This window comes from Lepidochelys kempii, chromosome 27, assembly GCF_965140285.1.
Source record: "Lepidochelys kempii isolate rLepKem1 chromosome 27, rLepKem1.hap1, whole genome shotgun sequence".
NCBI lineage: Eukaryota > Metazoa > Chordata > Testudines > Cheloniidae > Lepidochelys > Lepidochelys kempii.
The window spans coordinates 9,663,150-9,688,097 of record NC_136406.1 but is presented as its reverse complement, the minus strand read 5'-3'; the positions used below and the strand labels follow the sequence as shown (position 1 = coordinate 9,688,097).

The 24,948-nt window shown below is 51.7% G+C and overlaps 2 protein-coding genes and 1 long non-coding RNA gene across 3 annotated transcripts in view; 1 reads left to right on the top strand and 2 right to left on the bottom strand.

Moving 5' to 3' along the window:
• The window catches only part of KCNH6 (potassium voltage-gated channel subfamily H member 6), a 101,410-nt gene extending 100,172 nt beyond the window's left edge, over positions 1-1,238 (bottom strand). Inside the window, exon 1 of the mRNA XM_073326209.2 lies at positions 629-1,238. Coding sequence (XP_073182310.2) covers positions 629-704 — 76 coding nt within the window. The 5' untranslated portion in view covers positions 705-1,238. The remainder of the gene's footprint in view (positions 1-628) is intronic.
• LOC140904031 (uncharacterized) lies at positions 518-23,846 on the top strand. The gene is made up of 4 exons (XR_013635088.1): positions 518-662; positions 3,455-3,533; positions 9,649-9,786; positions 22,495-23,846. It is a non-coding gene; the product is annotated as an uncharacterized LOC140904031 (long non-coding RNA).
• Positions 23,326-24,948, bottom strand: part of ACE (angiotensin I converting enzyme) — a 59,536-nt gene continuing 57,913 nt past the window's right edge. Inside the window, exon 25 of the mRNA XM_073326207.2 lies at positions 23,326-24,197. Within this exon, the coding sequence (XP_073182308.2) occupies positions 24,007-24,197 (191 nt within the window). The 3' untranslated portion in view covers positions 23,326-24,006. The remainder of the gene's footprint in view (positions 24,198-24,948) is intronic.

The following is a 24,948-nucleotide window of genomic DNA, read 5'->3' as shown; positions in this document are numbered from 1 at the left end:
CATACACACCCACCTAGCTAATCAATCTATCTATCCACATACTCTATCCCCATACACTCTATCTATCTACCTACCTACCTATCCCCATACACACCCACCTATCTAATCAATCTCTCTCTATCCCCATACACTCTACCTATCTATCGATCCCCAAACACACCCCTCTATCTATCCATCCCCATACACCCCCACCTATCTCATCTATTTATCTAACCCCATACACTCTACCTACCTATCCATCCCCATACACCCCCAATATCTATCCCCCTGCACACTCACCCCGAGCTAACCAAGCCACCTCTATCCCCACACACTCCACCCGGCTATCTCGCACCCTACTATCTCCCCCACCTACACTGACTGTCCCTCCATCTATCTGCCCATCTCTGGTACTGGCGCACAGTTGCCTCGCTGCCCCCAGCCTGGCCATGGCCGGGTCTCAGCAAGTCTTTAAGGCGGCTGACGCCTAGGCAGGAAGTTTTGCCGGTCCCCCGGAGATCCCCCGCTGGGGAGGAGAGCCCGCCTCTCCCGGCCGGCGCGGCTGCGGGCAGGGAGCGAGGGAGCGGCCCTGGCCCGGGCCGGGGAGCGCGGCTGCCCGCCAGGGAAGGGACCGGCCCGCGGTACTCACTCTGCCCCTCGAACTTGCGGATGATGGTGTCCAGGTAGGTGTTTTGCGGGGCCACGTGGCCCCTCCGCACGGGCATGCTGGAGTCCCGCCGAGGCGTCCCACCGCCGGGAAGTGGCTCCTCGCTCTCCGCGGGCGCTGCCGGGCTCTCCCCCGGGCCGCCCCGAGCGCTCGCTCCGGCTTCCCGGGGGGGCCCCGGCGCCGCTAGCCTGCCGCGGGGAAGCCCCTTCCCCGGCTGGGGGGGCAATGCGGTCCCGTGCAGGGGGCCGGGTTGCTTTGGGGGCTGGAGGGCGGAGGAAAAGGGAGGGGGCGGGGAGGGGAAGGCCCCGGTGGAAATAAATAAACGCCCCAGGGATTCTCGATGTGCTTCGTCACCGCCGCCCGGCCAGGGGCTCGGGAACAGACTTGTCAACAGCAACAGCTGGTGAGCCTGAGGCTCTCCAGCCGCCTCCCGCCCAGCCCTGCTCCCGGAGCCCGCCCGAGCCCGAGCCCCGCCCGGAGCGGCTCTGCGGGGAGGCTGCGGCCGCGGAAGGCTGCTGGGGGGAGCTGCGGGCGGGGAGGGGATCCGAGGGGCGGTCTCTCCCCCACCCCACCTTCCCCCGCCTGCTGCGGCGCCCTGGCCCCGGGGAGGTGCCCGGGATGGCTGGGGCGCTGTCCCCCGGCCGCGGTGCTGAAGCGCCGCCCGCCTGGGAGAGCCGCCGGGGGCCCGCCGCTAACCTGGGGGGGGGGAGGGGCGGAAGAAGCCAGGGGGCTCTGGACCGGGATGGGAGGAGGGAGCCCCGGACCATCCAAGCTGGGGGCTCCTGCCCTGTCCCCCCTACTTTTCCCTGCGCCCGCGGGGACACCTTGGCTCAGGCGCGCCGGGAGCGGGGCTGCAGCTCCAAGCACCTAAGCCCTGTGCAGCGCCGGATCCCCCAGCTCGCGCCCCCGCCGCCCCACTGTCCGCTCCCCCCAGTGCCGTGGGACTGAGGGTCCCTTCTGAGCTCGCCACCCAGCCCCCCCTCCTCCCATTTCTCTCCCCCCCCAGCACCTCTGCACGGTGCCCTGCTGCTGGGGGGCAGTGTCCCTCCCGCTCGGCGCCTCCTCCCCCACAGACAGTCATTGGGGGCGAGAGTTTATTTCTATGGCACCGATCAAGGAGCCCCGGTGCCAGGCCGTGGCTGCTTAAGCTGGAGGTTACAGGGAGAAAGGTCAAGCGGTGGGTGGTGACCACTGCGCCCTTCCCCTATTGCTAAATGGAGCGGGGGGGTTAGATGGGTCCCTGGAGGGCGGGGTGGGTCCTGGTGTGGGAAAGGGGGCCCTGTATGGGAAAGGTGAAGAACCACTGCACTAGGCACCATCCAGCTGTGACCCTCTTTACCTGCCCTACCCCATCATCACAGTCCCCGCTCCCCATCAGTGCTTTTCTAGGAGGGGGGAAGGGGCGGCTGGCTGGGCATGGCACAGGGATGCTTTCACTGCCGATCAGCCAGTCTCAGCACAGAAATACCCCCCCCGCCCCCAGGTTTTCCAAGTAACTCCAGGGCTCAGGGCTCCCCAGAGCAGCCCCCGGTACTTAATCACTGATCTCCTTCCCGGAGAAACCCCCCATGACTATGATCATCCCCCCCCCCATGATCGGAGGACCATGGCCGCTGAGGGCATTTTGATGTGATTATGCACGACTGTCCATGCATTAAATTGGTGGCAGAGGATTACAGGCTGGGGTTTGGCAGGGGGATGCCAACGAATATTCCAGCAGCACCTCACCCACGCCGTCCGAGGGAGAGACACAAAGCACGTCCCTCGCCAGCCCCGGCTGACAGCTCGTGATACAAAGCAGTGCCCGGGGAGCTGGGCCTGCCCATTGTCCCGTGGGAACCTGAGCCAGAGGAAAGGAAGGAGGTTTCAAAGCCCCTTGCAGAATGTGGCTGCTGCTTTCATCTATGGCGCTCATGAAATCCGACCTTCCCCCCGCAGAGAAAACTCATTCCATTGTTGAAAACTCATTTTCTCCAGTCCAATTTCCACAGCGGTCTGGGTCATAATTCGCTGTGATTTATTGAGGAGGCATTGTTCTGTATCGCAGGGCTGCAGCTTCATAGTCTGGGAAGAATGGGGGGGGGGTGGGGGGAGGTCAGGGCTTCCGGGGTCTGTTTTCTCACTGATGGGCTGGGAGACTTTAGGGGAAATCTCACCGTGCCTCGGTTTCCCCATCTGTAAAATAGGGATAATACTCACCACGGTTCACAAAGGCACTTTGAGATTCTTGGATGAAAGGTGCTGTATGAGAAGGCAAAGTATTATTATGTATTAATAGGGTCACTAGACAATAGAATGAAGTTTGTTGTCTCCCAGATTTTTCTTTTAGGGCTTTCTTCTTTTTTTGCAAGCCAATACTGGATGTTTAAAAAATGAACCCAATTAACACATGTATTAATATTAATACAATTATTATGTTAGCAGCTAGTGGGCACAGTCAAACATCAGGGCCCCATTAGATTCTTAGATTCCAAGACCAGAAGGGACCATTGTGATCCCCTAGTCTAACCACCTGTATAACACAGGCCAGAGGATTTCCCTTAGTTAATTCCTGCATCAAGTCAAATAGTTGGTGGATGAACAAGAATGGATCTTTTAGAAAACCTTCCAGCCACAATTTAAAGATTTCCAGGGATGGAGAATCCACCACAACCCTGGTAAATTGTTCCATGGTTAATGACCCTTCATACTGAGAATGCATGCCTTATTTCTAGTCTGAATTTGTCTACCTTCAACTTGTGGCCATTGGCTCTTGTTCTGCCTCTGCTAGACTAAAAGCCCTCTTTCAAATTTATGTTCCCCATGTAGGTACTTTCAGACAGATCAACTCACCCCTTAACTTTCTCGGTGATAAGCTAAATGGATTGAGTTCCTTGAGCCTCTCATGGTAAGGCAGGCTTTTCAATCCTTTCAACATTCTTGTGGCTCTTCTCTGAGCCTGCTCTAATTCTCCAACATCCTTCTTAAGGTGTGAACACCAGAACTGGACAGCTGCAAACACTAGGAAATGTACACACTTTTAATGAAATAAACAGTCCCTGTCCCAAAGGGACTAAGGCTCTGATTCAATCAAACCCATGTTTAATTCCATCCCTAGTCAGGACAGCTCTTAAACACATGCTTAAATAAGTTCCATGGACTCAGTGGGACTTAAACATGTACGTAAAGTTAAACTCACTCTTAAGAGCTGTCCAAAATAGGGATGCTTACTCAAATTGGGGCTAAAGGACTTGGTCCTGCTCCCATTCAGGTCAATGGAAAAAAATCCCATTAACTTTGATTGTGCAGGATCAGACTGTAAGTAACCTCCTTTCCCTACCGTCTGTTCTCTTTCCCTTCTCTCTCTCTGACGTCTTTCTTCTCTTCCTGTCTTCTCCTCATCTTTCTGGAGAGGGAAAGCATAAGTAGAAACCAGTCTGATTTCCTGTGTAAACAAAATCCTCCAGCTTATCAGTGATCTCTTCCTCTCACTAAAGTAAATAAATAAAAAGCCATGCGTGGGGCTGTGAAAGCCAGTGAAGCCAAGCACTGTTTAGTTTGGGTGGGAAGAGAACAAAGAGGGTCTCAGGATTCCAAATAATACAGGCAGGGTGTAAAATATTTGCCTATTGCAGGGAGTTATAGTCCACGCTGAATATGGAATACGCGTTGCCATATTTACGGTAGCTGAGATAGTCACGGAACAAGGAAACATGGGGGAGGCATATTTAGCTGTGATTACACGTATTTAAATAATAAGACCTAGATTTTTAAAGGCACTTAGGTGTTGCTCTGCTCAGCCTTGCAACTGCTGACTGATTTAGGAGCCTAAGGCCCATTTTCAAAGGTGACATGACAATGTATTTGCTATCGCCCAGATCCTCAAAGGTATTTAGGCACCCAACTCCCCTCGATTTCGATAGATGTTAGGAGCCTGAATATCTTTGAGGATCTGAGCCTATGCCCCTTTTAACCCTTGGCCACTAAGGCCAGGATAACTATGCCGATTGGGGTGTGATTTTTTACTGACATAGTTGTGAAGGTCCAATCCCAAGGGTGGGTGTAGTTATACTGGTATAAAGGTGCCTTGAACTAATACAGCCTATTGCCCTTCCTGTACTGGAATGGCTTCCCAGGATAACCAAGTCCACACTGAGCAGATTGTACCCCGTTAACTGTATGGGGCTAGTTAATGCCGTACAGCTTTTAGAAGCCCTAAGGGTGTCCCCCAGATTCTCAGTCATTGCACACCGGGGTGCTGCTTTGAGATGTGCCCACTTGTCCAACAGGAACTAGATTTTCCCCTCCCCCAAATGCTCTCCAGGATCTGGGATGCGCTGTTTCCATGATCGCTCAGCACACATGTGGGGGAATCAGCCAAGTGCTTGATGCCAACTCTCTGAGCTCCGATTTCACACCCTCACCTTCCCCAGTCTCAGAGCTGACAAGTTTCGAGTGCGGGCTTCGCTCCAGTGGGCTGGGGCCTTTGAGATGAACGCAGCTCCACAGAGGCAGTCAGCAGGAAAACAACATCCCCTAGTAGTCTTTTTTTAACAAATCAGCCGTCTCTCCATTAGAGTGGAGTTTGGATGCTTGCCTGGCTCACAGACCCAGCTGGCTAACATGGTTTTTCCAGCCTTTTCCCGCCACCCGCTGTATTTTGTAAACCACGTGCCCATGAATTCAGCTGTGGATTGACGGCCCTAAGGGCTGCAGGCCCCGCACCCCCACAAAATGCACTCAGCCCGTGTAGTTTCCCGTCACAATTCCCAGCCAACAGACCTCACTCCTGTGCTGGAGAAGCGAGTTCAGGTTCCACGGCCCATCCAGTCACTGGCCTCTCTGCTGAGGCTTCTCGTGAGGGCACCCATCAGTAACACACATGGGGTTACTTGGGCTGTGGACCTACGCGACAGCCACAAGCAGCTAATGGAGGAAGGCAACCAACTCCCATCGAAAGTCAGTGGGAACTGGACACTTAGTTAAGTGCTTTTGAATGTTCAGCCCCTTCCTCAGTCTAGAGGGGTAGTCAGGGCCTGCTTGCCCTCTGACAGTCCTCTGCTCCAACCCCGGGTAAATAGACTCCCAGCCCTCACTAGTGAATCATCAGCCCCCATCACTGGATGCTGATCAGCTGCAGCCAGTGATCTCCAGGACCCATCTGCCAGGCTGTTCCTCTGAACAGGGCTGCATGCGGCTCAGCCTTGCTCGGCCTTGAAAGGCCAGACTGCCCTATGACATTTTCCAGTGCTTTTGAAGTCTACTCAGAGTCAGGCTGAGACCTACCCACCCATTTCACATTAGCCACCAACCAGCTGCCAGAAGCCTGTAGCTTTTGGTCACCACTCACCGAGCTCTAGTTTTGAAATGGCATTTTCTGTTCTTCACACTGTTAAGGAAATTCAGCTTTCTCAGACCAAAGCTGATTTTGCCTTCAAAGGACTTTTTTAAAATTGGGTCCTTGGCCCTTTTTAAAAAATCTCCTTTATGACAAAGTCGTGCCAGTCGATGTGTTATTGTTTTAAAGAGGGATTTTTTTTCTTAGCTTTAAAACACCAGGTATATTAACCCTGGTCTCCCCTGGCTTTGCTGGAGCACTGGTGGGAGGTCTCACAGATGTTTATGATAGGCACTTGCTCTCAGCTGGTGCTGAGCTTTCAACAAAGATACCCTTTCTCCAAACCGTTCAAGAATGTAGTGGTTAAATAGGGACGGTTGGATTTTTCTGTCACAGGCTTTTTGGGATGAAACATTGGTTTTTTTTAACCATATAAAAATTTTCATAGGAAATTTTCATATTTTCTATCAAAGTGAAATGAGAGAAAACATTCATTTCAATTGTGTATGAAACAAAAATACCTTTTATTACTTTGTCCCCTTTTCTCCTCTTTTTTCACTGCCAAAAAAACAATAATGAACTCCTAGCTCTCATACAGATCTTTTTATTAGTAGATCTCAAATCACTTTACAAAGAGGCCAGTATAATTATCCTCATTTTACAGATGGGGAAACTGAGGCACAGAGAGGCCAAATGACTTGTCTAAGGTCATCGAGCAGGCCTATGGCAGAGCCTGGAGTCGAATCAAGTGCAGCCAGCCACAAGGTTAACAAATAAACAAACAAAAGCCACCCCCCTTCTCCTCCTCCTCCTCTCAATTGCTCATCTTTCACTCTCTTGCCTCTTACGAGATCGTTGTTTCATTAGGTCTCCAGTCACTATAGAATTTTCGAGGGCAGACGAAACCTGAAATTTCTAATGTAAAAAATAAGCAGGAACAAAAACCTTTAAAAACAAACAAACAAACAAACCACCCCCTTCTCAGGGCTTCTGTCTCCATCCTAGAGATGTGAAAAAAGTCACAAGCTTCTTTCTTTCTTTCTTTCTTTCTTTCTTTCTTTCTTTCTTTCTTTCTTTCTTTCTTTCTTTCTTTCTTTCTTTCTTTCTTTCTTTCTTTCTCTTTCCGAGCTGCCTTTAAAGGAACCCTCTAATTGCCCTGGGGTGCTTTTAGTGCATTGTATGGAGGTAAATGACTCAGGAGACTAAACCCAGTGGATCGCACTCTCAGCCTGATTCTCCTGTCACCTACACCTGTGCCAGGCAGGAGTAACTCCGTCAAAGTCAGGAGAGTCAATCTGGTAGAACAGGGGCATGGGGGATTAAGAAGCCAGCGATTTAGGCAAGCCCCTCACTTGTTTGTGTCTATTTCTGCTGGAATCTGTGGCCTGTCAGGCTGCATGATTGAGGATGTCATCTCCCTGGAATAGTCTCCCAGCAGATTAACTCATCCTTCCAAGACAGGAGCCCATTCATCAGAGGGAAGTTGTGCTGGAGGGGATGACATTGGACTGGAGTGCTGAAGATGAGAGCAAGAAAAGAGCATCATTAACCCTACTGGATACCGTCCCATAAAGAATCCTGGCTGGTACATTATGTAAGGGGGAAGCATGGACCCATTGCTAGAGCAGGAGACTTGGACCAGGACTCCTGGGTTCTCCTCCCATCGCTAGGAGCAGAATATAGTCCAATAGTGCAGTGCCAACTGGGAGTCAGGACTCCTGGCTTCTAGTCTCTGCTCTGGGAAGTATGATCTAGTGGTTAGAGGACAGGACTGGGAGGCAGAAGTCCTGGGTTCACTTTCTACCTCTCAAGGGAATGAGGCCTATGGGTTAGAGCAGAGGGGGCCCCAGCACTCAAGACTCCTGGGTTCTCTGCCATGGGCTTCTTTTTAGCCTGCTGCTGCAACACTTCCTCAGCGGAATGACCACACTGCACTGAATGATGCGAGCCACGAAGGGCCATGCACAAGAGCTGTAGCACCAGACCCCAGGCACGTCCGTTCACCTCTCTGCTTCCCCATCTGTACCAGGGGGATGAGGCTAGAGACCCGCCTTTGTAAAGCACATGGCTATCGGTAGCTGGACAGCTCCACAGCTGGAACCCTGCAAAGTCTCACGTGGATCTGGAGTTATTACCTAGGGGATGGGGGAGGCTGGTTTCTAGCCCAAACACATGAACCCTTTATATCAGTCACCGCTCCTAGAAAGCTATTGAATGTGAAGGGGGGAAATAACTAGCTCGAGTCAATAACAAACCTGCTAGGGCCGGGTTCAAGGGGGCAGTGGCATGTCTGGCACCATCGCTCCCCATAGGTCTCTCTTGCCGTCTGGCGCTGGCTTGGCCCACCTAACCCTTGGGTGCTGCTGTTGCTCAGTCCATGCAGAGGAGAATGTCGGCCTCTCCCTCCAGGGTCACTAGAGCAGCTGCTTGTGGGTGTGTGCGGGCGGGGGGGGGCAGCCCCACCCAACCAGGCCCACCCATCCCCTCTCTCTCCAGCTGTGCCATCCCAGATTGCACCCCCTTGTGGCACAGCTTGGTGCTGCACTGGGCCCCGCTTCTGCTCCCTCAGGCTTCTCAAAATCACTTGCTCACACTCCAGGTTGCGTAAGTCAAACGCCCTTGTGGTGCCTTAGTTATTAACTCCTTGCCCCGCTCTGTCTCAAACCCTTCCTCTCCTTGGGTCAGGGCCCCCCCCCCAGCCTCCTTCTTGGGGCCAGGGCTGCAGGTGGGGAACAGCTTCCCCCGCCCCAGCAGTCATTTTCCAGCCCTGTTTCCCAGGGCGCCTCTTCCTCGGTTCAGGAGACCCACCATCCCCCTTCAGCAGGCCAGCTCTCTGAGGGGCCCAGGCCCGTGCCCGGGCCCACCCCTCTTGTCTCCTCCCCAGCCCAGGGGGAAGCTTCTCTTTTATCTCCCCCCGCCCCGGCATTATTGAGCCACATGACCTGCATGTGAGCTGCTCATTCTCCCCACCTGGGGAAGAGAGTGGAGTGCCTCACAGGTGGGGCTGGAGCCGTTACCCCTCAAAGGATCCAACTACCCTGTGACCCCCCTCCATCCTTGGGGGCCATGGAAGGCAGCCCCCCCTTTCCTGGAGCTGTCTCTTGCTGCCTACAAGGAAGGCCACAGCCCTCACATAAGTCCCCTGTTGTCTGATCCGGAATCACAGGTTCCAATGCTTTGTGTGGGTTAGGCCAGATGCTTTGGCCCTCAGCACTGGGTCCTCAAGCCCTTCGTAGGCTAGTACCCACGTCTCAGGGAGATCAGCTGCCTCTTAGGCCACGTTTCTGACCTGGGGCCATGCCCATCTGGCTTCTGCTCCTGTCGCTGAGGCAGGACCTGGCCGAGGCAGGTATTTCCTGGGCACAGGACCTCAGCTGTGGCCCTCCCTGGTGGAGTCTTGTTCCGATCAGCTGGCCTGTCTGGGGCCCTTTCCCCCTATGGAATGCTGTCCCTACAGGGCAGTTTGGCTTGTGCCGTGTGGGGCGAAACAACTGAGAGATCCCAGCTGGGGGTAGATGGCTTTTAACCTATGCCATGCCGGTATTTTCCAGCCCAATCAGTGCCAAGGAGGAGGTTTCGCCGATCTTTTCATTTTACATGAGTGAGAGACCCCCTCTTAAACCCCATCACCTGGCCCAGTTCTCCACGGCGCGGGTCACAAATATCTCGTTCTCTGCACACCCAGGAAAAGCTTGGTGGAGAAGGGAATCCATAGAGCCCAGTCTGAGACCTGCTGCTGCCCATCTTGTCAGCCTCCTGGTGGCTAACACGGACCAGTCGAGTGGCAAGAAGATCCGCTGGAGGGTGTGACTTCCGGATCCAGGTCAGGTCCTGGCTCTCTGAGGGGGAGGAGCACACGCCCAGCCTTGCAGGGAGGGAGAGTCATTTGAAGTGGTCCCTTCCAGATGGTCCCAGGCCTAATGGTCTCCAGTAGCTTCCACGTGAAGCCTTCCATGGTTGGACAGATAGGCTAGTAACAAGCAGATTCTCTGAAGGGGAAATATGCCTGAAGAGTAGGATGTAACCCTGAACATAACTCTACTTTGAACCCTCTGGCTCCTTCCATCAGAGGCTCTCAGGCTTCAAAGCACTTTACAATCACCCATGAATTAAGTGCTCAACATCCCTGCGAAGCATAATTATCCCCATTTTGCTGGTGGAGAAACTGAAGCACGGATAAGTTCTATGGCATCCCAAGGTCACACAGCGAGTCTGTGTCAGGGCTGGGAAGAGAGGCCACAAGTCCTGCCTCCTGCTCTAACCATCTTCCTGCAAAATCCCATGAAATGATCCATTCTGTTGAATGAAACACAAGCATCATTATTGTCTTTAATTAGTGGTGGTGTTGTTACTTCCCATCAATACTGCAGTAATGCCTAGAGGCCAAGCAGGTCGTTGTCAAAGAATGCAGCCTCCAAAGGGAGGGGCCTTTCCAGGTGACAGCAGAGGTGTGTGGGGGTTTGTATATTGGGGGGGCATCCCATCTCATTCCACAAATTAATCCCAAGCAGACTCCAGCATCTTCAATGTCCCCAGATGTTGTGTTTGTAACAAGGACAATAGCCCAGATTCTGATCCCATGTTGTGTCAGTGTGAATTCATGTTGTTAATAATGATGGTCCTCTGGATTTTCTGGATTTACAATGGTGGAGCTGAGATCAGAATCTGCCTGTTTACACTCTCTCTCTCTCCTGGTTGTTCAGTCAAATGTCTGCTAATAAGCACCATTATCCCTCGAATAGCGAGCGCAGATCCTGGGAGTACCTTGCAAGCGATACTTCCTTGTTCTCCGCTTTTCCACCCAAGCTCCACTCTGCGCAGGAATGATAGCGTGGGAAGCACATGGCTCATTGGGCCCCTTGTATCCCAAGGCTGGTGGGGGGGAGGGGGCTTAATGCAGCACATTGACATTGGAGGGTTGCACTACTGCAAATGTCCTAATGTAGAACAGACCTAAGATCTTCCCACCCCACCTCTTCTCCACAACCCCACAATGTCCACATGCCAACCCCAGCATTTGGTCACATGACAGAGACAGTGACAAGGAGCCGGCTTGAAAGCAATGCACTAGGGACCTTTGCTACCTGGCCTGTTTAGCTCCTCTTGCCCGGTGCAGGATTTGAAAGTCATTAGGATCAAACCTGCCCCCATTGCTCTGAGCTCTCCGGTTCGCTTTGCTTCTGGCCTCCCATGTTTGCTGTCCACCAGGAGATCAGTGTCAATCAGGAATTTGATCACAAATGAACTCACACCAGGGAAAGGGCTGATGAGAAAGGACATGAAGCAGCCACTCAGGGCAGCTAAGGAGTTGCCTGGAGAAGCTGCAGGGCATGCAGCGTGGCATTTCTCCATGCGCTGTGCGGTTGCATTTCATGCTGCCTTGTGTTGCATGGTTGCTCTGCACTATATTGCACTACACGGTTGCAGCATTGCATGTACCTTTGCGCTGGAATACTGCCCTGTGATGCCTGGTTTAGACCCCAGCTTCCCTTCTGTTCCTCTGCTAAGTGAAATCAGGGGGTCCTCCTGGAGCCATCAAGCATTCCAGGCAACCTCAGCCCAGGCAGCTGGAAGAGATGAGTGGGGACATCTGCTGGCCATGCGGAGAGTTACAGCCCATAGCTCACCTGACTACTCCCAAACAGCTGGGAGCCCTGCACCCGCTCCCCTGTCTCCACATACCTGAGCTTTCCCTGTGGGGCAAGGCACTTTGCACAGAGCCATGGGGGTGGATCCTGCCCCTGACACAACACATGGCCCCAGCACTGGCGCCTGAATCTCCTCTCGCTCCTAGCGGTTGGCCAGGAGCGTAGTTCCCCTGGGGCAGGTCCCACCCCTCTGTGGGGGTCTGAGACAGAAAGGGACCTTGCAAGGGGTTGAAACAGCCCCCAGAGAATAGCCCAGCCCAGGGCCCTAAGCCTCTCAGCATGGGGTGATCCCTGGGGTGCCAGGCGACCCGTGCTGGGGCTGTGCAGCAGCCTCCCCCTCCTCTGTTGAGAGCCGCTGGGCTCCTCCCATGAGGCAGTCGCCCCTCCTGGCTCCCTGTGTGAGCAACCCGGAAAAGTGACTCTTTCTGCCCATGCCAGCAGTAGTTTTCCATGAGCTCCTTGTCCCTGTGGGTGAGAGAATGTGAGGAATGTGGCACCACTCATCCCTGTGCCCCCTCCCATTCCTGCCTTAGCCGGGGAGGGGGGCCCTGAGCCAGTGACTCACCACAGCCTAATAATAGAACATCCAAACTGGGCAAATAGGCCAGGCCCTGGTGGCCCCCGGTCTGGGAAGGCAATGGACTCAGCAGGACCGTTGCTCTCCGCCACACGTGGAGGGCAGATGGGCCTGGATTAGGGGTAGCAGGTCTGGGGCTGGGATTTCTGTAGCCCTCCCCCAGCCTAAACCGTCTCCTCAGTAGCCAGTGGCTGCACCATGGTGGCCAGTGGCCATCGCCAGCTCCAGGAACACAGGAGAAGGGGGAATCTCGCCTGCAGCGTTCGAACTTGTGCACCACATTCTCCTCTGGGTCCAGAGGCCAAAAGTAATAGAAATCAGAGAAGTGTCAGGCTCGAAGGGACCTCAAGGAGTCATCCTAGTCCAGGCCCCTGCGCTGAGGCAGGACCAAGTAAACCTAGACCATCGCTGACAGGGCATTTGTCCGACCAGTTCTTAAAATCTTCCAGGGCTGGGGACTCTACCACCTGCCTGGGAAGCCTGTTCCAGAGCTCAGCTACCCTGAGAGTTAGAAAGCTTTTCCTAACATCTAACTGAAATCTCCCTTGCTGGAGATTAAGCCCATTGCTTTCAGGGGACATGGAGATTAATCGATCAGTCCTTTTTCTAACAGCCCTTAACAGATTTGCAGACTTATCAGCCCCCCTCATTCTTCTTTTCTCCAGAGATCAGGTTCTCTAAAACTTTGATCATTTTTGTTGCTCTCCTCTGGCTTCTGTCCAATTTGTCCACATCTTCCCGAATGTTCAGTGCCCAGAACTGGACGCAATGCTCCAGCTGAGGCCTCACCAGTGCCGAGCAGAGCGGGACAACGACCTCCCGTGTCTTACATCACCACTCCTGCCCAGGCCAGAACGATATTCGCCTTTTTTGCACCTGCACCAGTGTTGACTCATGCTCAATTTGTGATCCATGATAACCCCCGGATCCTTTTCAGCAGCGCGCCCGCCTCGCTGGTCAGTCCCCAGTTTGGAGCTGCTCCTCTGACTTTTCCTTCCTAAGTGAAGGACTTTGCACTTGTCTGTATTGATTTTCCTCTTGGGCTTTCTGAAGGAGCCGTCACCCTGGGGTCGAGTAGGACAAATCCCGCCCCAGCCACATGGAGCCAGGCCGGGAGGTGCCTGTGAAGCAGCTCTGCAGCCTGAGGGTTTGGAGTAGTGGCTTTTCTCACTGAAACCTCCCCAGAACCTGGCCACGCTCCGGTCACTGCCTGTGTGAACAGGGCTGTGCTCAGTGGAACCCTGCAGATCCTCTGAAGGCTCTTTGCGGCCAGCTGGAATCTGCCCTAAGCCAGACATAACAACAGGCCCATGGGTGCTACTTGATGGGCCCTGCTCTTGGGAGGCAACATCAGGATGCCCCGGAAATACCCAGCCTTTCCTACCCCTTCTTCCTTTAACCCTGCCTGCGCATTCCTCCCCCCGAGAGACAACACCCCAGAGGATACTGGGGGGAGGAGAAATCACTCCCCCCCGCCCACCAACAGAGAAGGAGAAGTGAGCCACGCCCATGATCCCTTAGGGGCATCATTTCAGCCTGTCCCCGAGCCAGCACCCCCTTGATCCAGGCCGTGATCCAAGCAACCACTGTTCCCAGCTCAGCTAGATCCGGGACCTTCTGCATCAAAGCCCTTTTCCGAGCTGAGTGCTCTGCAGGTTTAATCCTAGAATCCTAGGGTTGGAAGGGACCTCAGGAGGTCATCTAGTCCAACCCCCTGCTCAAAGCAGGGCCAACCTCAACTAAATCATCCCAGCCAGGGCTTTGTCAAGCCTGACCTTAAAAACTTCTAAGGAAGGAGATTCCACCACCTCCCTAGGTAACGCATTCCAGTGTTTCACCACCCTCCTAGTGAAAATGTTTTTCCTAATATCCAACCTAAACCTCCCCCACTGCAACTTGAGACCATTACTCCTTGTCCTGTCATCTGCCACCACTGAGAACAGCCGAGTTCCAACCTCTTTGGAACCCCCTTTCAGGTAGTTGAAAGCAGCTATCAAATCCCCCCTCATTCTTCTCTTCCGCAGACTAAACAATCCCAGTTCCCTCAGCCTCTCCTCATAAGTCATGTGTTCCAGTCCCCTAATCATTTTTGTTGCCCTCCGCTGGATGTTTTCCAATATTTCCACATCCTTCTTGTAGTGTGGGGCCCAAAACTGGACACAGTACTCCAGATGAGGCCTCACCAATGTCGAATAGAAGGGAATGATCACGTCCCTTGATCTGCTGGCAATGCCCCTACTTATACATCCCCAAATGCCATTGGCCTTCTTGGCAACAAGGGCACACTGTTGACTCATATCCAGCTTCTCGTCCACTGTAACCCCTAGGTCCTTTTCTGCCGAACTGCTGCTGAGCCATTCGGTCCCTAGTCTGTAGCAGTGCATGGGATTCTTCCGTCCGAAGTGCAGGACTCTGCGCTTGTCCTTGTTGAACGTCATCAGATTTCTTTTGGCCCAATCCTCTAATTTGTCTAGGGCCCTCTGTATCCTATCCCTACCCTCCAGCGTATCTACCTCTGCTCCCAGTTTAGTGTCATCTGCAAACTTGCTGAGGGTGCAATCCACACCAGCCTCCAGATCATTAATGAAGATATTGAACAAAACCGGCTCCAGGACCGACCCTTGGGGCACTCCGCTAGATACCAGCTGCCAGCTAGACATGGAGCCATTAATCACTACCCGTTGAGCTCGACAATCTAGCCAACTTTCTATCCACCTTATAGTCCATTCATCCACTATAACCCACGGTGAACACCGCGGTTTTCCCGCTCCCTCTGTGGGGATTCAGGCTGTTAGCTGTATCCTCTTTATCCAGGGAGCTGACCTTGTCCTCCCAGGGATTGTGAATTTCATGGGGGAACGTAGCTGCGGTACAGAGCAGAGCGAGGCTGCAAGTTTCCCAGACACCGTTCCTCCACTGGCCCCCTCTCACTCATGATCTGCCACCTCCACCCCTGAACCTGCATCAATACCAGACCTCCCAGGTATACGTGTGAAGTGCACAAGGTGGACACCTGGCTCAGGCCACGAGATCCATCCTCGCAGAGATGGACTCTGCCGGTTTTGTTCAATATCTTCATAAATGATCTGGAGGATGGTGTGGATTGCACTCTCAGCAAATTTGCGGATGATACTAAACTGGGAGGAGTGGTAGATACGCTGGAGGGGAGGGATAGGATACAGAAGGACCTAGACAAATTGGAGGATTGGGCCAAAAGAAATCTGATGAGGTTCAATAAGGATAAGTGCAGGGTCCTGCACTTAAGACGGAAGAACCCAATGCACAGCTACAGACTAGGGACCAAATGGCTAGGCAGCAGTTCTGCGGAAAAGGACCTAGGGGTGACAGTGGACGAGAAGCTGGATATGAGTCAACAGTGTGCCCTTGTTGCCAAGAAGGCCAAAGGCATTTTGGGATGTATAAGTAGGGGCATAGCGAGCAGATCGAGGGACGTGATCGTTCCCCTCTATTCGACATTGGTGAGGCCTCATCTGGAGTACTGTGTCCAGTTTTGGGCCCCACACTACAAGAAGGATGTGGATAAATTGGAGAGAGTCCAGCGAAGGGCAACAAAAATGATTAGGGGTCTGGAACACATGAGTTATGAGGAGAGGCTGAGGGAGCTGGGATTGTTTAGCCTGCAGAAGAGAAGAATGAGGGGGGATTTGATAGCTGCTTTCAACTACCTGAAAGGGGGTTCCAAAGAGGATGGCTCTAGACTGTTCTCAATGGTAGCAGATGACAGAACGAGGAGTAATGGTCTCAAGTTGAAGTGGGGGAGGTTTAGATTGGATATTAGGAAAAACTTTTTCACTAAGAGGGTGGTGAAACACTGGAATGCGTTACCTAGGGAGGTGGTAGAATCTCCTTCCTTAGAGGTTTTTAAGGTCAGGCTTGACAAAGCCCTGGCTGGGATGATTTAACTGGGAATTGGTCCTGCTTCGAGCAGGGGGTTGGACTAGATGACCTTCTGGGGTCCCTTCCAACCCTGATATTCTATGATTCTATGATTCTCCCCTGGTGAGAGGTGGATTTAACTAACTGTGGAGAGTCACCCTCCTTCCCAATAATTCTGCTTCGGCCCCACAGGCGCCTCCCCCGCCTGCCAGAAAGGAAACCCGCCACAGCCCAGCTGCGGTTCAGCTGGAAATAAAACGAGAACTGTGGCTCTGGGCAGCCGGCATTGCACTGTGATTGTAAAGGGACATGCTGGAGAGCTGGCTGCAGCGTGGCATTGCTCCGTGCACTGGGCTGTCGCAGTGTGTTGCACGGTGGTGTCGCACCACACCGTTGTACTTTTGCACGGGGTGCCTGGCTGCATTGCATGGCATGTGACTTTGCCCGGGAATGCTGTCCTGTGATGTAACACTGAGGGCATCGCGGTGCTGCAGTCATCAGTCTGGCATTAAAATGGCCATATGGTGGCACCCCTGTGGCACTGTTAATCAGCAGACTCCTGAAAATAATTAATCCCCAGGCTTCCCAGACATTTCAGCAGCATTTCATCAGACTCACTTTCTTACAAGAGACACGACACAGAGGCTGGAGGGCTGTGGCGTGTCCCCATCAGAAAAGGGCTTGGAGTTGTTGGGGTGCAGTAAGCTGGGGGTGGGATGTAGGTAATTTCCTGCCTTGCTGTTGTCAGATTCTCTGCTTCCATTTCCCCTCTGAGATTGTGGACCACAGCCTGTCTCCTGACCTAGATCAGGCAGAGGGCTGACATTTCCAAGAGCAATGTCTTCAATCGAGCTGTGAGATTAACAATTGCTTTTTGGTTCACTGGCACTTGGAGAAAAAAAATTGGTTTGGGTTGAACCAAAAACTAAATTTTTAGCAAATCAAACAATCATTTTAGGTCAAACAAAACGGGTTGCTTTGATTTCAAGCTAACCACACCTTTTGGGGTTTTATTTTTTAATACAAAAAAAATGGAAGGAAATTTTTAAACAAAATGTCATTTTGGAAAAACAGACAAACACACCCCAAACTATTTAGACTTACAGATTTGGGGGGGGGGGACATGGGGGAAGAAGCAGAGGGTTTCACTGAATTGTTCGTGTCAAACCAAACACAAATTCACAACACTTTTTTTGCCCCCCCTCCCCAAAATCCACCTGTCCCAGTTGCCAACTCTTGTGATTTCATTGTGAATCTTGCTGTATTTGGTGTTTTCCATAAAGCTGCAGTTCCCGGAGTCCCATGATTTTATGAGAATCTCAGCAGAAAAGAGGAAGATTCTAGCCCATGTGGTTGCTAAGAAAAAGCTCACAAATGTGACCCAAGTGCTTAACGGCCAGAAAGCAAATAAAAAGAACCCACAATTTATTGTTAAATTCATGATTTTTAAGCCAATCTTGTAACACTGGGGGTTGGCCATTCAGCAAGAAACCTGTTCACAAGCTAAATACAGTGGAAGGACAGAACAAGACCACACAGCCCACTCTGCAACCGTGCCAGCTCTCATGATTTTATTACAAGTCGTGTGGTATTTCGTGGTCCTCTTAAAGTCCCAGCTCCTGGAGTCCTGTGATTATGGCAGAAACTGAGCTTTCCTTTAAAAAAAAATTAAACCTTCAGCATGTGACTGGTGTGTAACTGTTGCAGTGACATCTGCTCAAGGCTGCAGCTGTGAGCAGTGCCAGCTGCCCTGGCTGGTTTCATCAGTGTGATGGGTTCTATTCCTTCATTTTTTAAAGCTCCCCCCCTTTCAACTTTTATCTACTTAAATTTTCACAGTAGCTGGAAATTATGGGGGGGGAGGGCACAAGGCATTAACAATATAATGACAGCAAAGGTTGAGAGTCAAAGAGTTAAAGCTTTATAGCTGTTAAAATACAAGTTGCCAACATCACGTTAAAATACAGAGTAAACATCCTTAGCTCAAACTAACGGATTCTCAAGCAGCAGTTCTCTTACTTGCCTTGCTGTGAATTTTGACGGTCAGTGGAAATATTTTTCCACTGTTTGTGCCTGTACAGTGAGATTGATGTTTCCCCAACACTAACCAATAAAAGCAAACACTTATAAGCCTCATCCCGCTTCTCTAGTGCCTCCTTGTGGCAAGGATAGGCAGGTCTCTCATCCCAGTCCTCCTCCTCTGGACAGCAGCATTACCTTAGATGGGTTTCAGAGCCCAGGGCACAGCCTTCCAGCTGTGTCTCTTAGGGAGTTTGCCCCCTTCCAGGCATTCACAGTAGTCCCAATGAATAATAATAATAAAAAAAAAAGAGCAAAATACTTTTACAGCCCACAAGAGGCAGGGTCCCTGCAGGCCCACCGAGTGTGAGGAAGAAGCAGCCCCTGGGAGCAGAGCCAGACGCCTACCCCCAAGCATCCAAATAACTGGGCTTCCAGGGCTCCAAAGCCAGCCACTCCCCTTACTGACAGGGCTTCTGAGGCCAAAGCGCTCTCCCCAGTAAGTAGGAGAATGGGGAAGCCCTGTGTTCCAATCCTGCTTGCCACCTCTCACTGAGCTGGGATCCTCCCTTTTAAAGGGCCGCCCTCCCCAGGCTTGATAAGCCTCACAGGTGCGGCAGGCTGGGTCTAAATGTAATCAGAGGCACTCTTTAACCCCTTCTTGGCCAATGCAGGGAACTGCCCCAACACAATTTGGGTTGTTAACTCTGAACCCTAATGATGACCAATCCTTTTATACCCAGCTACAGTCACCCAGCAAGCTGTTTAGAGCTGTAGATCCCACTGTGACATCCCCTTGTAACAGTTTTTCCTTTGGTTTTCCTATTTTTGTAAGAAAGAGAAGAAAGAAATCCTCCTAGAAGGAGAGCAAGGGGCACTTATTCATGTTTTGATTTCCATACAATTGGTTGCTCTTTGCTTTGGCTAATGCCACATGTTTTACCAAAACCTATCAGAGACAGCTAAGCGTTTGCAGCCCTCTGCCGGAAAAGCCAGACTGTCTGGGTGCCAGGATTCCAACTGCTCAGGCCTCAGAAGGGGGAAAATAATAAATCCAACTTGAACATCTGGAAAATAAATTATCAAAACTCAGTTCCCTTTAAATCCGCGTTTAAGAGCTGAGATCTCACGAACTACCCAGGCTACCAACAAGTGCTGCACCTGTTGGGATGGGGAAATTCCAAAGTCCACAACAGGAGGAAGCAAACACGTCTAGCACTTGAGGGTTCCAGCCCTTAAACTTGTCCCCTGCCTAAGGTGAAATGACGTCCATCCTGCACTTCGCCTGGGGGGCTGGGGGAGGAACATTTCTGGTGGCAGCGTGGTTGGGATGTCGGAAGTCGTTTCAGTGGAGTGCATCAGTGGGCAGAGTGCCGTGCAGTGTATGATAAAAGCCCCTTGTCAGACAGTCCGCCCACATCCTATCACTGTTACATAAAGTATGTGGTGTATAGCGCTGTGTCTGGCAGAGAGGCAGGATTCCTCAGTTCTATTCTCGACTCTGCCACAGACTTGCTGTGGGTGAGTTACTGCATATCTGTGCCTCAGTTTCCCCATCTGGAAGGTGTTGGAGATCCTGGGAAGGAAGATGGGGTGGGAACTCAGCTCTCCATCCTCTGGCACTGGGGGCTGTTTGAGGTCTTGGCTGTTTAAGGCTGCAATAAATCCCTGGCCTGGGATTAGTCTTGTACCTAATCACCACAGAGTAAATACTGGTCTTGTTTACAGATGCAGGAGAAAAAAGGTGGGGGGGGGGGGGAAGGAAGCGGAGGGGGGAGAGGAGATCAGGAGGCATGCGACTCCAGTGCCCTCCCTGCTCTTACATAAACACATGGCCGAGCACAGGGCACTGAGCAGCCAACCGGGGTACCGCTCCCCCCAGTCTGCCCCTGGCAAGCGGAATTTTCCACTGTCTTCACCTGACTAATGAGCCCAAGGCCCTCACTGCAGCCCATCCCCCCATAATTAGAGCTGATCAGATCATTTCCGACAGACCAGACTTCTATCGGCCAGCACCGGTGAGTTGATGTTGAACCATCTTGCAAGAATGTAGCAATTTCTCTGACATTTTCTTCAGAAAAGTGTCCGAATGGATCGTGGTGATTTTCTTGTCTTGATAAGGAAATGTTTCCTTGCTTTATTTGGTTTTGACTTGTATATAGTCTATCTGGATGATTCAAAACCAAATAAAGCAAGGAAACATGTTTCCTCATCAAGACAAGAAAATCACCACGATCCATTCGGACACTTTTCTGAAGAAAACGTCAGTGAAATCAACATTATATTATTACAGTGGTCTTCAGCCTGTGGTCCCTGGGGGTCTGCAGATTATGTCTAAGGGGGCCCCAAAAGGTGGTTGTTACCACAGAACAGCAGCTTTCAATCTGTGCTCCACAAGGCCCTTGGGGGTCTGCAGAATATGTCTAAGATTTCCCAGGACACCTCCATTGGAAATGTTTAAAGAGTCTGCAAATGAAAAACGTTGAAAACCACTGGATTATTATATTACGCATTGAATATTATATATACTTAGGGCTTCTGATATTAGGTTTTAACCAATAAACACCAATAAAACACTCCTGATACAACTAAAATAAAATAAAAAGAAATCAGTGTTTCTTGGGGGGGGAGGGACAGCTCAGTGGTTTGAGCACTGGCCTGCTAAACCCAGGGTTGTGAGCTCAATCCTTGAGGGGGCCCTTTAGGGATCTGGGGCAAAAATTGGGGATTGGTCCTGCTTTGAGCAGGGGGTGGGACTAGACTCCTGAGGTCCCTTCCAACCCTGAGATTCTGTGATTCTAAGCACCAGAAATGGTTACTTATATCTAAGGCAGGGGTGGCCCACATGTGGCTCCTGGTACAGGCACCCTCTCCAGGGCTGGAGCTACAGGCGCCAACTTTCCCATGTGCCAGGGGGTGCTCACTGCTCCACCCCTGGCTCTGCCACAGGCCCTGCCCCCACTCCACCCCTTCCCACCCCCTCCCCTGAGCCTGCCCTCCTCCCCCTCCCTCTCTGAGCCTCCTGCACACCACAAAACAGGTGGGAGGTGCTGGGAGCGGGGTGGAGGAGCGGATGGGGGGCTGCTGACCTGACGTATCACTGTGGCTCTTTGGCAACGTACACTGGTAAATTCTGGCTCCTTCTCCGGCTCAGGTTGGCCACCCCGATCTAAGGGCTTGTCTGCACTGAGCAGCGGTGCGCACTACGGGGTTGTGATTTCTAAAGCGCACTCAGGTGCTTTCATTGGTCTGTGTAGACCCTGTTGGTGCACACTGAAGTTTCCTTACTGAGCTTTAACGCAGCACTGTGTGACACAGAATTACATTAATGCACTCTAGGGAACAGTACAAAGAGATTAATGATTACCACAGAAAGCGAGAAATTCCCAACACACCCCTCCATTCTTGGAAATCTACATACAACTCAAAAATTGCTAAAAATAACCCCTACAAAATAACCCCCCCCAAACAGAAGCCCTCCATAGAGTCAACGCTTTATACTATATTGTAATGTTCCAACACTATTAAAATGAAACGCTGCAGTGGTTCCAAATGGACTTCTTTTGGCATTTCTAGTCTGCGGGAAATACCGACAGTCTGACCTTTGTTTTTGTGCCAAATCAAAACAAAGCGTCAAAATTGCCCACAGACTGGAAAGTCCAAAACAAGTCGGAAATTTCTACCTCTCATTCAAATTCAGAATAAAACCAATTCAAACGGTCAGAATTTCCCACAGACTGGAAATCCCATTTCCTGATCAGCTTGTACCTAATAGCAGTGGAGGTGCTAAGTCCCCCCTGCGGGAGCAAGTCCACACCTATCTAGCCAGTGTCTCAGAGGTGACGGAAGTCAAACGGACTCCTTGAAACATCACTGCTAGGTTGATCATGCTGGATTGGCCTAGGATTGGCCTCTTCTGGGCAGGTTCAACAGGCCTGATACACAGCTGCCTAATAACTTGTGGGGTCACTGACATCAGCACAGAATGGGTGTAAGGACTCCTGTGACTGCTAGAGTTGGCCACCCGTTCTTGCCCTGGAGTAAATGACTGCCCAGGGCCACGGGAACGGGGCCCTATTCATGCTGTGTAAGCAGAACACTAGCAAAGAAGAAATTTTCCCTCATTTAAATTTGATGGAAGCCTTCTGCACTCACTCCCAAGGGGCAATGCTGTGGGGAGGAATCAGACCCAGGTCTTTTCTAGGCCCTGTAAGGCGCCATGGGAAATTGACAATGGTTTATAAATTCCCAATAAGCAGCGTGAAGCAGATTCTGGGGCCATACGCCCAGGTTATGCTGCTGTTCATCAAGCCAGCCCTTCTCACACCACTTAGCAACCAAAACACGCTTTTCAAACAAAGGTTTTTGTTTTGTTTCTGGAATTTCCCAGGTGTTGCTCTCAGACAACGGAATTGGGCGTATGCCGGTGTAGTCCCCAGGGGTTTCTGTGCACAGTCGGACACACGTGTATGCTTGGGAGGAGCTACATAGTCTGAAGGCACAGCTCTAGATCACAAGCAAGCAAGAATCCAAGGCTCCAATTCAGCAAAGCACAAAGGCGCATGCTTCTCTTTACACACACGGCGTCCCACTGACTTCAGCGGGAACTACTCCTGTAAAATTAAGCACATGCTCAAGCATGCTGCTGAATCCATCCATGCTGAAATCTTTAATTTCTGAGGCAGTGTGGCAGCAAAAAAAAATCATCACAGGGAAGGTTTGATGTGGCATCTCCCAGAGGTGAGCTTGGTCCTCAGGGTAAAGGGGATTGTTTGGTGGGGAAGGGGAGGTTGACTTTGTTTCCTCATTCCTCACTTTTCTAACCATCTTTTTGGCCCTGGAGCATCTAGAGATAGAGGGTGTTGTGTATGGAAAACTATTAAAATTCTAAGCTATCACTTGCTTACAGTGCTCAAGGGTTTCCTGGTCCCGCTCACAGGCTAGGGGGCTCTGTAGGGAAGCATGTGATTAGAAGCAGCTTGCAGCAAGCCAGTCCAGAGTAAAGTAGGGTAAATTGTGCCTCTCTGCTTTAGGGAGCAGCCTGCTTTGTCTCACTCTGGTTTTGGTTGTTGCGTGTTAGGGTTCTGGATTCTAAGAAATAAAGCTGTATTACTTTGCAACCTTCCAGGAAGAGGATTTATGTTATTATCTATATCTGCACATGCTGTGAGTGTAACAGAAGGCTGCTCCTTGCCGCTTCCTGAAGAAACAGACAAACACATTTTACTGGGGGAAAACATGACACTTTATTTTTCATCCATGCATGTAAACAGCCTGGTGGGTGGGCACGCCCGAGGGAGGGACCCTGTTGGGAACCAAACAGCCCCTTTCCCGCAAAACGCTTCCCACTGCTAACATGAGCCCTTTTGGTGTTCCCAACCGCACAGCGGAGCTGCAAAAATGACTTCCAGGCACTCTGGATGGGATTCAAACCTAACCCCCTGCTTAATTAATAAAACCATTTCCAATCACTAAGGAATTCATCAATGCAACTTTGATTCCAACTGGCCAATGAGCCCCAGGGTGTATAAGAAACAAACCACACGATCCCACTCCTCGTCTTGGGATTCTTTTTTCCGGGAATCCAAACATTGACAAATAAATTATCTTCTGCTTTGGCTCTTGCATAGTCAAAAAGTTTTGACCTGATTGGAAGGAAGAGTCCTATGCATCTGATTGCACTCCTGCCTCAGCGCCACATGAGGCTGACACACACAGGCCGTATGTGTACACACACACACACACACACACACACACAAGGCTCATGTGCATACATTCATAGGTTTGTGTGTGCACACACCTTGCACGCACCACACAGCCCATCCATGCACACACACCTTGCACGCACACACACTAGGCCCATGTGGGCACACATGGCAAAGGAAAGGAGTGAGGTTCGACCTTATTTCAGTTCCATTTCCGAGCTGGATTTGTGGGCCCTTCTCCTTGAGGAGCAGAATTTGACTCCCAGGACAACAGTGGCAATCAAGAGGAGCAGTCCGAGGACAAGCAGGACCCACTGTCCTGCGGCGGCTTGATTCCTATCCAGTGACATCCCCAGGAAACTGACTCTGGCACTAGACTGTGCTTGACCTGATTGAGAAGCAAGAAGAAAACGGGGGGTTGCAGCGATTTGCTGGGCGGGTGCGCGCCAAATGGGCAGATCTGCCGAAGGCCCCATTCCTCTGCGCAAGTGGAGCCATGTAGCCCCAGGGGATCTTGGCAGATAAGGACCCACCCGCGACTCGGGGGCATTTAACCAAGCTTGCCCAGTGCAGGCAGCGAGTGTTTGAAAACAAGCCCCGGCTCGTGGGGAAGCATCTGTTGCTGCCGGTTTGCCAGGGCTGGGTCTACCAGCAAAGGAGCCTAAGCACCAAGCTGTCTTGGCAGCGACAGAGCTAAGCACCTTGTGATGCATCGTGCAGGGTGTGACTGACAGCAAGCTGCATGCACTCCCCCACTCCAGTCTAACGGACATTTCTAGGCAGAGGTGAAAGTAAGACGGTACAGCGTACTGGCAAGAGCTGGTACACAGCCGACCATACCGGCAGGGGGCAGCTTCCTCAGGCCAGCGATTTAAAGGGCCTGGGGCTCCCCAGCTCCTGCTACTGCAGCCGGAGCCCCAGGCCCTTTAAATCTCAAAGGCCCCACCCCATTCCAGTTGAGGCCCCGCCCCCTGCTCAGGACTCCGGTGTACCAGTATGTCCTTTAAATTACTTTCACCCCTGTTTCCAGGTCCCCCTCTTCCCAAACAGAGCAGCCTCATTTAGATCCCTTCCAGCCTCACCCACAAATGGACCTGGTCCTCGGGTGTGAACATCATGCCAGCGACGACTGACAGCCC